This window comes from Cynocephalus volans, chromosome 1, assembly GCF_027409185.1.
Source record: "Cynocephalus volans isolate mCynVol1 chromosome 1, mCynVol1.pri, whole genome shotgun sequence".
In the NCBI taxonomy this organism is placed as follows: domain Eukaryota; kingdom Metazoa; phylum Chordata; class Mammalia; order Dermoptera; family Cynocephalidae; genus Cynocephalus; species Cynocephalus volans.
The window spans coordinates 96,976,906-96,994,298 of NC_084460.1; the positions used below are offsets into that span (position 1 = coordinate 96,976,906).

Genomic DNA, 17,393 nt, shown 5'->3' on the forward strand with positions numbered 1-17,393 from the left:
TCACTTAGCTGACCTTAGCTTAAATTACTTAGTCATACCTGAAGATTCCTCATCTAGAATTTAGGACTATGGTGTTGCCTATGTTAGATTTTCTGAACATCATATGAGGGTACTTCAAAAAGTTCATGGAAAGACTCATGTTATCTTTTAATTTTATTTTCCACGAACTTTCTGAAGTACCCTGTACAAGTTATGTGATAAGTACTTTATAAACTATTAAGTAATATACAAATTGTAGGAGCTTTTATTGTCACCTTTGATTGTTACATCAAATTTATCAATTTGGTTTTTTGCTTTCAATATCAGTGTTCAGTGCTATATTTTTTTGTACCCCCTGCTTGAGAAGAAGCCTTTTGGCTCTCTGCAGTTTGAGAAGCTTAGCTCTCTCTGACTGGGAGGAGGGGGGAATCTTTCTGTTCCCTGTGAGATCCTCTGGTCAGGGCAGCTGGGGAGAATGGTAAGATGGAGAGGTAGCCAGCCAACTAAGGACCCATTTTGTGGTCTGCAGTTCATAAGATATGTCTCTTAATCTTGCTGGTCTTCCTTCTTAATTTGAAGGGTCTTAATAAATGACTGCATTGTCCCTCAACTGTAGTATTACACAATTTACTGGAGTGGTTGGATCAGAGGGATACCACAGAGAACATACTTGTTTCCATCTTCCTCTCCAACCCTCAGTGGTATTAGTTACAAACACTGCATGGTATAACCTGGAAAGAGCCAGATGTGGCTGGGAAAGTACTAAAAGTTGATTTCATTTATATATTCCTTAGTTGTGCTCCTTTTGCCAGAGTAAAGACTCACATAAATGTGAGTGGGAACTCAACTTTTTTCTGAGAGTATAGAAATATTGTCATGTGTAAAGCCAACAGAAGAGGGATTGCCATTTATGGGGGTATATCCTTGTACTGATCACCTCTGGAATAAACCTGTCTGTAAGATTTATGTCCAGAAGTACTGAAGACAGGTGTTGTATTAATACCTTCAACTTATAATCCTCCTATACAGAAACATGGGATTTGTTATCTGGAACTAACTCTTCCTCCCTCAATTCATGCTTTAGCCATTGCCTGAGTTGGTGTATAAGTTAAAAATTAAGCATCAGTGGGAAATTTAAGATTTCTAGATATAAATGAGCATACATGTAAAATGTTTGAGGACTTTTGTTCATTCATGAACCAGATCATTACCTAAAACCTTCTCTTTGATCACCTATAAAGCAGGTGAAATTGGGTGTTTGGACCTAACCATTGGTCCTTATGTTTGGGAACTGTTTGGGAAAAGCAATTGAAATTTTCAAGGAACTTTCATTTCTCGATTGAGGAGAAGATACCTATTATCAAGCTGTAATTACTCTACAGGATAATCCTTTGTTATTATGTAAAGGGCTTTTAGAAATATCACCAATCATTTATTTTTCCATTTGGGTAAAAAAATAACCATGCTCTGTAGCAAAAAGAGCCAGTCCTAAACTTATACGGTTTACTGTCTCAGGGTATGAATAATAATGAAACACTAGAAAGATTAAATGTTATTTCATCAGTGTTAGCCATTACATATATAAAGAGAAATGACTTTGAGAAGTAATTTTTGGTATTCACAGCCAAAGTTTTAATTATTAACTTGGAAAAGACAGAAAGGTAAGTCAGGAGATTAGGGTAATTCATTCAATTCTGCCACCATTTTTAAGTCAAGTAATTTAACCTTATGTATACAATAAAATGTTCGATGACTTGCTCCTTGAACATTTCTTTATTCTAGTTTTTGCTTTCTTTTTATGGTGCTTGGGTGATGGTAATGGGAGTTTCATTCATGGTAACAAAAAGGGGATTGGCTAGGGAAGGTCCAGTCCTGATGTTTCAGATTTCTACCCTGCATGAAGAACAAACTTGCTTTTACTTTTTTATGTTGTTTACTCTATTAAAAATGCAGAGGGAAGAGTTGGTAATGAATAAAATAAAACCACTCAGCCTCATGTGGGATTAAAGTAGAATTTACACAGGAGATTATGATCTTTCTGTATAAATACTTGTGGTGCAATCACACTTATTCAAAATAAGGGTCAGGAATGACAGATACAGAATTAACAGCTCAGATAATTCAAAATTTTGGAGTAGGATATCAGTTATTTACTAGAGTATGGGGAAGAATTTTCATAACGAATGTGTTAATATTTTTGGCAGACATCTAATCTAAGCAGATAAGCTTTATTCTTTTTTTTGGGGGGGGTGCTTATTTCATTTACTAGTTCATTTAACCAGCATTTATTGAAAGCCTTCTATGTGCCCAGTTGCTTTTGAGGGACTTGCAGTTGGGTGGAGAGACAGATCTGTAATCCAAGCTACAGAACCGTGATGCTTCATGGTTGGAAGAAGCCTGGACTCATGGCCTACTTGTCCTTTTGGCTCATGCAGCTGTTTTATATTGACTGGCCTTTTCCTTCTCTTTGTTCACTGCTTGCATACTTAGTTTTATCTAAGATATTTTCTCCCTGGAATGGCCTGGGAGCCCACTTCAGACATGTTGTCAGCAGTTAGAAATTCAGCTTGAACCTGACTTTCACAAACTCATTTGGTCCCAGTTTTCTGTGTCCAGGCAGTTCACTCAGTGTTCTTGCCACCCAGCAAACTGGCTGCCAGTCATACCACACTGCGTATGTTTGCAGGTTCATGTGTGTCCACGTGTAGCATGCTCTGCCCACTTCTTCAGTCATTGCTGGCCATCTGGGGAAGTCTTTTTAAACTGATCCTTTGCCTCCTGCCTTTTAAGCTTCTCTTGATTCTCGTGGCTTGCAGCCCGGTAGGAGTAGAAGGAAAGAGTTTCAGGAACTGAGGAGTTTATTAAAATTCCTATGGAGCATTTCAATTCAGTAAGGAGAACTACCTTCCTTCTCTGTTAGCTAAGAGAAAAGACACTTAAAATATAAGTGTTTTTAAGAGATCTATTTATAATTTCTGGGCTTAAAATGGACCCCTCCCACCCCCCCACAGCTCTGTCCCTGGGGCAGTTAGCTTGACTTCCCTGAGCTTCATTCCTCTTATTTCTAAAATGGGAATAAGTATAACTATAGATGCCATACAGGATTGTTGGGAAGATTTAATGAGGTGGTAACATTAATAGTAGTAATTGGGCGGTAAGATGTTGTTGTTATTATGTGTCAGGTACTGTCCTAGGAACTTAACGTGTGCTCCTTTCAGGTAGAGGCACAGCAGCAGGTATTCAATATATATTGTTTGCATCTTGATCCTTTTTACATTGCTTAATAACCCAAGTATCCTAATTCTCAACAATTGATTGTTTACATGTTTACTTTTCTACCTAACATCTCTAGAATTCCCCACATAATGAAAACTTGGATGTACAGACTGGTATGAAAATCCTGGTTCTGCTACTTAACTAGTTGTACATTTTAACCATGGTGTGCCTTGGTTTTCATCATGTAATCAGGGATGCAGATATGTCATTCACAAGTGGTTAGGGAAGTTAAATGAGATAATCCATGTCAAGCCACTGACAGAACCCAGGTACTGACAGTGAGTCCTTTCTCATCTCCCACCCCACGTTGCTCCCAATAACTCTGTGTCATGCTGCTGTCTCCAGGCTATTTTCTTTTGTTTTAATGGTTCTCATGGGTCTTACTTATAAGAACACTTTATGGTGTTTTTACAAGTTAGACAAAGATTCTCCCCATTTGACATTTTGTGCCTTATTCCCTAACCACTTAACGCTTGTGTCTAGGGCCACAGGATGGCAAGCACACTAGGCATGTAGAAAACTTTAAGTAAGTACTTACTGAACTGGATAAAAAGGCATTATAAAATGGAATCAAACTAGGTGCTGTTTGCCATCATGATGCCTTTCTTCCTTAGCCTGAGGAAGATGGCTGGGTATTTGTTCAGAAAGAATAAATGCATCACTTTTTTTAAACAGGGATTTTTAAAAGCAGATAAGGCTTTTGGAACTTATGGTAGAGGAAACTTGGATTTAGCTTTCACGCTCTGAGGCAGTGACTGGGTAGCTTACACAACAGAAATTTATTTTCTCACAATTCTGGAGGCTAGAAGTTCAAGATCTAGGTGTCAGCAGGGTTGGTTTATTCTAAGGCCTTTCTCCTTGGCTTTTAGATGACTGTCTTCCTTCATTGTCTTTACATGGTCCCTTTGTGGTTGTCTATGTCATAATCTCCTTTTCTTGGAAGGACAGTGGTCATATTGGATTAAGGTCCCCTGATATGACTTCATTTTACCCTGATTACTTCTTTAAAAGGCTCTATGTACAAATACAGTCACTCTCTGAGTATTAGGACTTCAACATACGAATTTGGGGTGGGGGTGGAGGTGGGCCAAAATTTAGCACATAATAGGTGACATCTGAGAACCTAACAGAATTATCTTTTCCAAAGTTCTGTGCTTCTCTATAGAAGATACATGAGTAACAGCTCCATTGAGTCACAGAGCTGGAAAAAACTTTGTTCTGATTTCCGAAATCGTGATACTTTGTTCTGATTTCTGTTAACAGCACATACTAGGACTTATTATAATTTTTCTCTTTATATTATTCTTGGGCTGCATGTATTTTTTTCTCACCTTTGAATATCCAGTACTTAGCACATAGTATGTGTCAGGAAATATTTGCTGAATTGAATACAGGTGATTTGTCTCCCTCTGTACACTGTCACAATTTCATTCACCCCAAAAGGACATGGATCTTTTTTCAGTCCTTATCTGTGAGGACTGAAGGTATATTTTATTGCCCCAGGATTTGGGGACCAAACTCTTAATGTTAAATTCTTCTACTACAGTAATTTATTTATAAACAATCTTTATTAAACAAAGAATGTTATTGCCACCATTTCCTAAATTGCTTATTATTTTATGCATTATTATTGCTCCTCAGATTTTCTTACTCTTTGGGGGAACATAGACACAATTTCCTTAGACACAGATCAAAACTGATAACTAAAATATTTTGTAATTTATATTATAGAAGAATAGTAAACAAAATATCTAGCATATATTTCTGATATTTGTTTCTACTTATTTCAGAATTAATATTTCATTTTTTTAACATAAATTTTTTAGTGATAGGACAGACCTGGGTTTGATAAGAACAGGTTTCTGAGTGATTGTGCATGTACACGTAAATCTTTCACAAATACCACAGAAAAAGATAATTAAAAACAGGGCTGTGAAACAATTTTTATATGTGCAGGCAATTTGTGGTTTTAAAAAGCTACTGAGTTTTCTTACTGGAAACCCTTTATTGGCATGTGTGTGAAAGGTAATTTACACTTTAGATTGACATTTATTAATTTATTAAGTAGTATTATTTACACTTAAAGTATAATAGTAAAGAGATAATCTTTCAGCTTTGTGTCTCCTTTATTTTTTGTTTCTTCCTTGATTAGATTTCTTTGGTGCTTTTTTACAAACTTTTTTAAAAAAGCACTTTTAGTAAGTCAGAAATTATATGATAAAACAACGAAAATAAAATTCTTTTAATTTTAGCTACCCCTGTTTAAAAGTCCAAGGAGTTCTTCATATTTAATGAGAGTCCTGTTCTTGTTTTACTACATCAGTCAGGTCCATGCGGCTCGTTGACTATTGGAAGTTTTACACTGAAGGAAATAATAAAGGTTGTAAACGTCTAGAAAATAAATACTTTGCTTCTGTGAACCTTCCAGGATTGAATGAAGGTTCTATGAAAGAGAGGCATCTGGATTATGCCTTACTTTTTTCCTAATAGTTAATGTGGGGGGGGGGGGTAGGGGAGGGAAAGAAGACACCAGAATAATGCATGTTTGTATCAGATGGTAAGAAAAACACATAACATGTTTATAATAAGATTGTACAAAGTGTGCCACCAAACAGCATATTTATGCTCTGTATTTTAGTCTGAATAGAAGATGGTTTGATGATTATCAGTACACACGTGAGGATTTCCAGGGTCTTGGTTTAAGCACTGTTTCACATATACTTGCAGATTAGCAGCTGTGCATTCATACATGGGATTAATGCAGTTCACTTGCCAAGGCCCATGAGGGGTTACGTTAAAACCAATGTCCAGAGCTTTAGTAGGAATTATGAATCAAAATCCTAATTTTAAAGAGTTAATATTGTTTTGTTAATGAATTATTGACATAGTAGAAACTTTTATGTTCATTTATAATTATAAAGATTTTAATTTTCTTAACGATTAATGGCTGTTAATTCAAACTAAACCAACCTTGTACACTAAAGTGTAGACTAAACATTGCTAAACTTGCCAATTTGGCTTAAGCACTATTTTTTTTAAATGAAGCTAAGTACAATTTTTTTTGTTGTTATTGTTAGGATGTTTTGAACATGATTAAGTCATTTTATTTTGGCCTGTAATCAACCTCCTGAGGTCTAATGAGAAATCCATTTCAGTATACAAGTTCAGTTTTCAGAGTTTTTTAAAAAACAATTTCCTATCAGAGTGTGTACCTGATTGTTTAAAATAATTGATTAGACCAGCTGGTGTCTCTCCTCAGCAGCCTGGTCCTGGCTTCCGAGTTTACTCTTATGTCCCCTTCTTTGCAGGGCCCTGACGTGGAGGCCATTCTCTCAGCTGTCCCAGTCCTACCAATTCTTTGAGGTCCCTGAAGCCTTTCCTGATCCTGCCATCCCATGCTCTCATTCTCTGTACCCCACAGTTTTACCTTTTGATTGTGGTAACTGCTGTATTAGTTGTTTCTTTTCTTGTGTATCACCAAAATTGTTCACTCTTAGAGCAAGTAGCACGATGTTGGCTACAGGAGCAACAACAACGATGACAATAATAAGGCATTGCACTGCCTTAGTTGCATTCATTGGGTGAATTGAAAAAACCCTGGAGAAAGTATGGATAGAATGTTCATTGGCTCGCTGTGCTCTTAACAGGTTGCCCTTCATAGTATCTTCCATTACAACATTCATTATGTCATCAGGACATCTTGGGAGCAAAGGTGTCTGTCCTGATTTGGGATTCCTCAAGTTTTTCATTGATCAGAATCCCTTCATTTTATCCACATTCTCAGTGCCAGATTAAATGATCTTTTAGGGCACTTTTATGGCTTCTGACATTGTTTCCTTAGTTTTCTAAAGTCCCGATGATGATGGAGCTGTGCATGTTAAAGCAGGAATGGGGCAGAATGTTGTCAGGCAAATCTGGAAGCCCAGCCCTGGAATACATATTTATTTCCAGAAAGCCTCTTCCTGGAAAACCACTGAACTGATTGTTGTATCAAAGTCATTCCTAACATCATTTTAAGCACACACTGAGTCCACTTGTCTCAGAAGAAGCCAGTGAAAATTTTATGACAAAAATGAGATTATCAAGCTATTGGCCTCTCCAAAAAGTTTTGTGGAATCAGGTGGTTGATGAATAGTTTATTTTCATCAATTTTAATAGTTAAATGTTATTACTTCTAGAACTCATTTAACTGGTTGAATTAGAGAACCAGAATATAATGTGCATTCATATTTTTCCTATGGGGGTGAGAAAATTAAAATTAAGGGGGAAGTTACTAATCCTGTATATATTCACAGGGTGTTTGCTAATAACATGGACTACATTCTTTCCATTTGCTTTTTTCCCTCAGGTGATTGAAGACAGTACTGGGGTCCGTCGGGTGGTGGTCACACCCCAGTCTCCTGAGTGTTACCCGCCAAGCTACCCCTCCGCCATGTCTCCAACCCACCACCTGCCCCCCTACCTGACTCACCACCCTCATTTTATTCACAACTCCCATACGGCGTACTACCCACCCGTTACTGGACCTGGAGACATGCCGCCCCAGTTTTTTCCTCAGCATCATCTTCCCCCCACAGTATATGGCGAGCAAGGTGAGTAGGTGATTGCTGTCATCAGGAGCTGTTGAAACGTTACAACACTTGAACAGTTTAAGCAAGCCCTTTCTTTCCTCTGTAATAAGCATGGTAGAGAGGGATCTATCTGGTGTCTGAAACTCATGGGAAATTCCTAGCTTCCTTTGTCCTGAATTATGTCTTGGAAAAATTACTTTGTGGGTTGTAGCTCTCTTTTTTCCTCTCAATTTCCCCAAATTTTGCCTTCCACTCCGACCCTACAAGGATCAAGTAGGATAGCCACTGTTTTATTTTAGAAAACAGGCAGTGATCTGTTATATGTTCCTGTATCCCACTGGCATGTTTTTACATGGGAGTGGTCTGAGGAAGACCTGTGGCACTTTCTTTCTTTGGTATCCATGTGACCTAGCAGTAGAAGAGAAATTGAAAAGTGTTTCGTGCCCCACTTTCAATGTTAGAAGGTTGTGAGGACTTAGTAACCTTTGGGTTTCCTGTATGCTCTGTTACAATCTTGGCAGAACTCGAAAATCCCCTCACTGTTGATGTGACCCTCTGAACCTATTTTTAGTTTAAGACTAGCCATTAGTGCAGCCACAGTTTCACTGGTTGTTAGGCAAATACTTACTTTGAAATGAAAAGAGCCTCAGAGCTACCAATATTATGTCTAAGGTTTGGCCTTGGTGTTGATTTAGTCTAAAGCTCTTTTCTATCAAAATGGATACTAAGAAACAGATAAATTTGTGAAAAAATTAGACTTTCGCCTCTAGGACTTTGCAAAGTGATTTCCTTCTGAGTTGGACTGTGAATTGAAGCATTACCACTTCAAACATTTATTATATTGTATCAGATAAATTGTTCGAGAAATGCTTGTTACGATGTAGAAATTTTCTCTTTCTCTTACGTTACATGTGTGTGTATATATCTATGTATATGTATTTTTCCCCCTCTATGTTCAACCCATATTGTAATTTTTTTCTTAACAAAAATTAGAGATAGATATTTTAATGAAATATCCTGTTGTAGCTTAGGGGTGGAATTTGATTGGCTATTTTTTTAGTAGTCAGAAAGAAATTTAGTGTAATTCCAAATAATTGGGTGCTTTTATATGGGGGGTGGGGAGATGATATCAAAACATGAAATCAATACTTTGATTTCATAGTAGCGTCAATAACTTCCTATTAATATGATCTTTTTGCCTAGTGGCATAACACCAAAAAAATCAAGTAGCAGGCATAAACCATGGTAATATTTGAATAAAAACTAAAAAAACTTAGTTAACTGTACTTTTTTAAAAAAAGTTTATTGCTTTGACAAAATATACATTAAACAGTTGAACATTTGTCAGAGTTTTCCGGCTGGGTCTGAGCTCCGATGGCATTGTGAAAGTCCTTGGTACTGACTCATCACTTGATGATGCCTTATCTTGGCAGTTTGTTAGTAGGATGCCGCATGGTTACTGTTTTGTAAACGGTGTCCTTTGCAGTTTTAGGCAAGACAACAGTATTATTTAAATCACCATTAGAATTAAACAAAAAATTAGTCTCTTCATTTCATAGTGTTTTTCAGTCTAATTTCATTAAAATAATGCAGAGTAAAAATGTACAAATACAAATGCCTTTACTGATTTCAGATTTAAAAACTCAGTAGACCAAAATCCCTTTGCTTTATAAATAAAAAGCCATTTACATATTCTCTTACCTTAGTTCTCAAGGTGCATACCTAAAAGCAATTTAAACATTAATTTCCCAAACCATAAAAGTTTTAAAAAGTTCTCAGCATGGTTTAAAAGATTATTATGGTGCTCGCTTCGGCAGCACATATACTAAAATTGGAACGATACAGAGAAGATTAGCATGGCCCCTGCGCAAGGATGACACGCAAATTCGTGAAGCGTTCCATATTTTTAACCACAATTACTTGAAGTTGATACGACAAGCAAACAGAAAGGACATTGTTGGGGGGGAGAGGGGGAGGGAGGTTTTGGTGATGGGGAGCAATAATCAGCCACAATGTATATCGACAAAATAAAATTAAAATGAATGAATGAATGAATAAATAATAAAAGATTATTATGTTAGTGCCCATGGTGAGTATTTTAAATCTCAAGTGTAATGTGTTGTGGCATTGAGAACATGTGCCATCCTTCTGATATACTTTGACATAGTTTGTTTGGATATATACCCTCTGAATTAGATTGTATTTGGTTTTACATATTCTTTAGTGCAAATTGGTGTGAGCAAAAAGGAAATGAAAAGTGGAGCTTTATCATTTAAAAATTGAAACATCAGTTGTTAAATTATGTAGGGTAACCATACATTCCTGGTGTGTCTAGGACACTCCGGATTTAGGTCTGTTGTCTGAAAGAAATTAATAGTCCTACCTTTTCACTCTCAGAAGTGTTCAAATTTGGATGCTAATTTACATGGTCACTCTTTTTTCTTTTAAAGATGTAAGGACCCAATTTCTATGTTATGCATTGGCATTTTTTTAATTACTATTTTTTCTAAGAAACATCTTTTTTTTTTTTTTTTGTCTTTTTTGAGTCCGGCTGCACCGCGCTCAGCCAGTGAGCGCACCAGCCATCCCTATATAGGATCCGAACCGTGGCGGGAGCGCTGCTGCGCTCCCAGCGCCACACTCTCCCAAGTGCGCCACGGGGTCGGCCCAGAAACATTTATTTTTGATTATACATATTTATGGGGTGCAGAGTTGACTATCAGTATTTGTGTAGTGTGTGATGATCAAATCAATATTATTAGCATGTTTATCATTAAAAATCATAATTATCTTCGTGTCCCTTACCCCATTACTACTTACTCCCCTTCCACTCCCCCTTTCCTACCTCCAGTAACTATAGGTCTGTTCTCTCCTTCTGAAAGTTCAACATTTTGTTTTCTTTCTTTCTTTCCTTCTTTACTTCTTCATTCTTTCCTTTTTTCCTTCTTCCTCCCTCTGTCCCTCCCACTTATGAGGACGTGTAGTATTTCTCTTTCTGTGCCTGCCTCACTCCACTCCCCTCCCCCTTTCCCATGCATTGTCGTTTTTATTGATGCCTAGATATAGTTTCAAATTGATTTAAAATTTTTAATTAAAGTAGGTGTTTTTTCCCTGAGATTGTAAGATTATTTTGCAGGCTCCCATTTTCTTTTGAGCCACTTAAAAATGTTTATAGTGAAGCCAGATGGCGTTCTAGTTTTGTCTTGCCTATTATTACTCCAAAAGAGAAATGTGAGACCACAGCTTATTATATTTGGCACCAGACTGCAGTGATGGCTTATCTTTACCATTATACTTTCCCCTTTAACATTTCCCCCAATTCTGTGAGCATTTATTATTTCTCATCTCATTATTTTAGTAAGGTTTGTTCAGATGTGGCTCTTTCAGATGCTACAAATAACTCCTTATGTTCTGGTTGCTATATACTTTCCAGTAGAAATGCTATTCTACCTACAAGGATAAGTATATGCTTTTAAGTATCTTGATTCTAAGTACACATTTAAAGGAGGTATTTTATTTGTTCTAACTTTTTCATGTATTGCAACTACAAAAACATTGACAGGCAAAATGAAACTTAGTTGTAAATTAAACTAGAATATGAACTCTTTAAGGATAATAACCTTGTCATCTTCAGTGTTCTCCATAATTTATGGAAAACTTCTGAAGACACAGTATGGTTTTTAATGACTGATTATTCCTTGATTGGTTTGGAATCAATGAGAATGCTTTAAACATATATAATGTATATAGCATTTTCTTTAAAATATTTTTTATATTGTATTTAGCAAGACTTTAGACAGCTTTCTACAGGGCTCAAGTTATTTGACCACTTGATAATTTATTATTTAATATGTAGACTAAACTTGCATTTGTTATAATCATCCATTTTAGAAATTATACCACTCTACGGAATGTCAAGCTACATTACCCGAGAAGACCAGTACAGCAAGCCTCCACACAAAAAACTGAAAGACCGCCAGATTGACCGCCAGAACCGCCTCAATAGTCCTCCGTCTTCCATTTACAAAAGCAACTGCACAACAGTGTACAATGGCTACGGGAAGGGTCACAGTAGCGGCAGCGGTGGAGGCGGCAGTGGTGGTGGGCCAGGAATTAAGAAAACAGAGCGGCGAGCAAGAAGCAGTCCAAAGTCAAATGATTCAGACTTGCAAGGTAATGCTGAAGATGTTTGCCATAAAGAGTCAGTTACCGAGACAGGGACATCTGAAAGGAAACATCTTTTACATACAACAGTATTTCATGGTTAGTTTCTCGCTAGGAATGATTGGGTAGGCCTTCTCTGATCTGTTTCTTAGTAAGGAAAGAATCTTGTATGGTTTGTTTTTTGTTAATATTTCATGGCAGAAATATTACTTTTTGGTCACATGTGCCACGTAACTTTCTACTTTATCAGAGTAACAAGTATATGGAAGTGTTTTTATATTGGTTTTCTGTTGTCTCTCTCTAAATAGAAAGAGATGGAAGAAATCCAAAGTAAAATATTTTTTTCTGAGAATTATGGGGCTAGTGTAAATCTCAAAATAATTATTCCTCATAAAACCAGATGTGATTACTTCCATGCTGTAGTGAGATCTACCATTGCGTAACAGGAATATATTTCTTCTTAGTTTCAGGCATGAGTTATTGTTTAATGCCACCTTTTGCATTCTGAATGAAGTGTTCATAGACCAAGAATGAGACGGAACAGTCAGGGTTACCACATACAGATAGGAGAGATATCAGCTCGGAAGCACATGTGCTTTTTTGTAGATTAATCATGTGGATATAGTTCAGTTGATTTGGAGAGGAAGGTATATGTGTTTTAAATGAAATTTTTAGGTGAGATTTAGGGACAACCTATTTTGATGCTACAGGATGAAAAAACAGAGTCTTTTTGTATAGGCATATAGAAGGCTAACTTAAATGTTTGGTAAGGCAGGTGAGTTTACAGATATGATCACTAGAAAACAATGACATGAACAACTGTGAAAGACAGAATAAGAACTGATTATGACACACATTAAACACTGATTCGTTATTGCATCTCATCCACGTGGAAACAGGACTGTGTCAGTGAGAATGTGATTATGAATGCAAAAAATGGAGGTTTTGTATGTTTGATTGGTTAGGGAAGACAGGTCTCTGACCAGGGAGAGGAAAATTAGGTAAAACCAGATGTTGGCATCAACATTTCCACCGATGTTATTATATGAGTGATTTATACAGTGAAATCTGAAAAGTGATTTCTCTGTATAAATGTATTATGGGTTCTTTTAATTTTGTTCTGTATTCTTTTCTACATTTTAAAAATTTTATGCAGTTATCTTTCATTATTCTTATAATTATTAAACAAAACATAAACAAGTATCATATAAAAGAGACCTAAAGTTCAAGAGGCTTTTAAACAGCTCTTAAGGAAAGGTGCTATGTCTGTCATGTAAAATAATTTTTAGCCAAATGATATTGCAGTTTCTACGTGGAAATTAGTTTCTTGGCAGTGTTACACAGAATGTACCCCACCAAGAGTGAACCCTAATGTTAAATGAACCATGGGTATATAATAGAATTTACACGAAAAAATTAGGAATAGCTTTTCTTAAGGAGAATTTTCATCCAAAGAAAACAGGAAAAAGAATATGAATTGTCCAGAGAACTTATGAGCTTTGAAGTACTTTGATTACTTGATTCATTCTTTAATAATTTTTGCCCTGCCTTGTACCAGAAAAGATTTAAGGCAGATGACATAGATATATCTAATAGAGGCAGATAAAATAAATTTAAGTAAGAATTCAGGGGCAAAAAAATAATGAAGGAAAATAAGATGAAGCAGGGTTGAAGTTAGCACTAAAATTAATGCAGTTGTGGATTAACTTTACCAAAAGTAAACACCTTTCTTATAAGTGCAGTTATTTCATATTCCATATACCCAAATGTGTAAGCTGTTCTATATTTTAATATTCTCGTAGTTGTAAGAGAGGAAATGGATTTGCATCGAAATCTATGCTGAAATGTTTGCTAGCATACGTAGATATGTTTATAAGCATTTTGGCATTTTACCTGGTGGAGAGAGTAGAATTATTTTGAGTACTTTAAGCTCTTTGCTATTGTATAGAATACATGTTATTTTGGTGCGTAATAATGAGATCACTTTTGATATGGGCTTCTGGGAGTATGCGTTTCATCATGAAAAGGGGAAGAATAAGCTTAGTCTGAACTTGGTCTGTTGTTCCTTTTCTCACCACGTCATCTGCCTCCTCAAAATCACTCAAAGTGCTACTCTCCACGTGGTTGAACCATGAAATAAAGAACCAGATGTATTATTTTATGCACTCTAGCTCATTCCCTAAGGATCTGAGGGAGTTTCCATGTTGTGTAAAAAGTACATTTACCCAAATGAGTCGAAAACTTGTGTCCACACAAAAACCTGCACACAAATGATCCTAACAGCTTTATTAATAGTGGCGAGAACTTGCAGGTAACCAAGATGGTCTTCAGTAGGTCAATGGGTAAGTAAACCGTGGTGCATCCAGACAATGGAATGTTAAGTGCTAAAAAGAAATGAGCTATCAAGCCATGAAAAGACACGGAGGAAATTTAAACATATGTTACTAAGTGAAAGAAGGCAGTCTGAAAAGGCTACATACTGTATGATTCCAACTATATGATATTCTGGAAAAGTCAAAACTATGGAGATGGTGAAAAGATTGGGGGTTGCCAGGGGTTGGGGTGTGGGTCGGGGATGAATAGGCCGAACACAGAGGACTTTTAAGGCAGTGAAACTACTCTGTATAAAATACCCATTTTACGGACAAGAATACAGAGATTCAGGGAATACCAAAAGCAAATAGCAAGTGACCAAACCTGATTCTAAGCCAGGACTGTCTGACACCAGACATACTGTAATGATGGCTATGTATCTTACACATTTGTTCAAACCCACAGAAGGTACACTACCAAGAGTGAACCCTGAAGTAAAGTGTGGGCATTAGATGATAATGATGTGTTAGTGTAGGTTCATCAGTTGTCACAAATGGAGTACTCTGGTGGGTGATGTTGATAGGCAGGACAGGCTGTGGGTAACCCGGGGCAGGGTGTATGTGGGAACTCTCTGTGCCTTCTGCTTAACTTCGCTATGAACGTAAAACAGCTCTAAAAAATAAAGCCTATTCAAAAATAATAAATAAATTAGTATCAGAGGAAAGTGAGGACAAATAAGATGAAACCATGATTAAGGTTGTATAGGAAAGATTCCTGTAGAATTGCTTGATGTGGGCCATATATTTGGCATTGGACCTCCTGGTTGTCAGATCAAAGAGGGAAACAGGAATCAGGTGGAGGAAGCAAACAGTGAAGTAGCTCTTGTTCACGGACTCCTTTATGTTGCTCATGTCATTTCAGTCATGTCCACCTCAAAATGTGGTTGTTGGCTCAAAGGATCTCAAAAGATTTCCTTTTGCTTCCTCATACGTGGGAGCATTCTTCCAGTATATCTTTCTGCTGCAGTTTACTGCAACTGGCTTCTGTACCCAGGAAACAAAGTTCTTAATACTAAACTGTGTTTAATGCTAGTCTGACTTATCTGTTTACAATTATATGTGGTTAGCACAAGAATAGGATATGTACTTAACCATGACATACGGCTTGTGAAGTTGTCCCTGTTTTCAGAGGAGGCCAAACTTAGTTCATAATTTCATTGCTTTTAAGGCAATCTACTTGAGTTATTTATCTTTTTACCATTTACAAAAAACAAATGTTTAAAAAAAAAAAAGGCAAACTTTAAATTTGTTTTTGGTCCTGTGATAAATCCAAGCACATGTAAAAGAAGCAAACAGCTTATGTTATATGGAGATTAATTAATAACTGTCTTGAGTGAGTCCTGGTTCTCTCGGTTAACTGTGCTTAAGAATCACTGGTGGAACTTCAAAACAATAGAGATCCCTGGCCCTCATTTCGAACCTACTAAATCAAAATCTCACCAGTTTTGGTTTCGTGGCTTTTTGTTTCTTTTTTTAAATCAAACTTCCACTGGGGATAATGGTCAACCAAGCTAGAAAACTACTTTTCTAATGTTAAGGACGGTTACAGAAGATAAGCTGCACCAAGTGTGTACAGTATGAGGCAGGGATTTTACCTGTTTCCTTCACCACTTTCTTCCTTCCTCCTAGTACTGTGCATGGTGCGTACGTAGTAGGTATTCAGCAAATATTTGTGAAATGAATCTTGTGTTCTTATTTACTTTGTTTTCCAGAGCTAGCCTTTTGTTTGAACACATACAGCTATTGTGCCACTTCCTCTTCCTGGAACAAATTTGCTGTATTGCTCAAGGATACTGCTCTGTGGCTAACCCCTCCTTAAATTTACTGTTGCCTTCAGGAAAACAGCTTAGGTCTGAAAAAATCTCATAGTACCTCCGAGAAATACAGGATTCCTATTTTCTTGCAGTCCGTTGGAGCTAATAGTATGACGTGGACAGAGAACAGTTGGGGCTTTGGTGTCAGACATTCTTGGCTTAGAATCAGGTTTGGTCACTTGCTATTTGCTTTTGATATTCCCTGAATCTCTGTATCCTTGTCTGTAAAATGGGTATTTTAATTCTCATCATTAAATATTAAAAATAGCTTAGCTCAGTTTTTAACAACTTAGTATAGTGGAAACTTTTGTTACTTGAATATTCTTGTTGTCTCCCTCTTCTGCAGGACTCCTGTTATCATAGCATCACCTCTCATCAAAGATGTCCATTCATCAAAACACATATTTCTCTACTCTCCCATCTGAGGCCTTTCTCCTTCCCTCCATGCTCACACTTCCCCTCCTTCCTATACCCTCAAACTCCTTCTGTTAAGCCGGAAGTGGCTTCCTTTGCATAAGCCTGTCTTACTCTTTGAAAGCTAAACCCCACACTCCTGGACCCCTGCCTCTGAAAGCTGCTTCCAGACTCTCCTGGGAGAGGCTGCTGTGGGATAGAAATGCACCTTATACCCTGGGATCCTCTCTGGTGGAATTGGTGCCAGACTTCACACATCTCATCCACCCATTATGGGACACAGTTCTGAATGAGAGAGAACTCTGGAGCAGAGCCTCCTGGGGGGTCCTTTATCATAGACCCTGTCCTTCGTGCCTCCTCAGGTATTTCTCATAAGCTCGAGTTATGATTTCCTTTGCTCAGTCTGAACTTTAAGAGACCTCCCAGAAGGGCCACCTATGTTTAAAGATGTGTGATAATCCATTTCCTCCTCCATCCCATTCTCTCTGCTATGTGGCCACAGCTAAATCATATCTGAGCATGCTGTTCTCCTCCTTAAGAACCTCCATGGTGTTCCATTGTCTACAGAGTAAAGTCTAAACTGCTTGACCTGACACTCACTCACCTCCCATGGTACTTCAGATTTCCCCACCAGTCACTGTCTGTTTTGTCCCATTTCATGAGTGTGCTTGATTCTCTTTCCTTGCCCTGTCCTTCCAATTCCTCTGCATAGCAGACTCCAAACTCGGTCCTTCAAGAACCAGCTGAGATACCACCTCCTCTGTGAAGCATGCCTGTCTTTCCAAAGTATTAGGCAGATAAGT

The 17,393-nt window shown here is 37.3% G+C and overlaps 1 protein-coding gene and 1 non-coding gene across 5 annotated transcripts in view; both read left to right on the plus strand.

Annotated features, from left to right (window-relative positions):
- FNDC3B (fibronectin type III domain containing 3B) overlaps positions 1 to 17,393 on the plus strand; it is a 331,781-nt gene that overhangs the window by 182,184 nt on the left and 132,204 nt on the right. For all 4 annotated transcript variants that reach the window (XM_063096882.1, XM_063096901.1, XM_063096909.1 and 1 more), the window contains exons 5-6: positions 7,604 to 7,847; positions 11,718 to 11,999. In XM_063096882.1, the coding sequence (XP_062952952.1) occupies positions 7,604 to 7,847; positions 11,718 to 11,999 (526 nt within the window). The remainder of the gene's footprint in view (positions 1 to 7,603; positions 7,848 to 11,717; positions 12,000 to 17,393) is intronic.
- LOC134365022 (U6 spliceosomal RNA) lies at positions 9,628 to 9,734 on the plus strand. Its single transcript, XR_010021917.1, has one exon. It is a non-coding gene; the product is annotated as a U6 spliceosomal RNA (small nuclear RNA).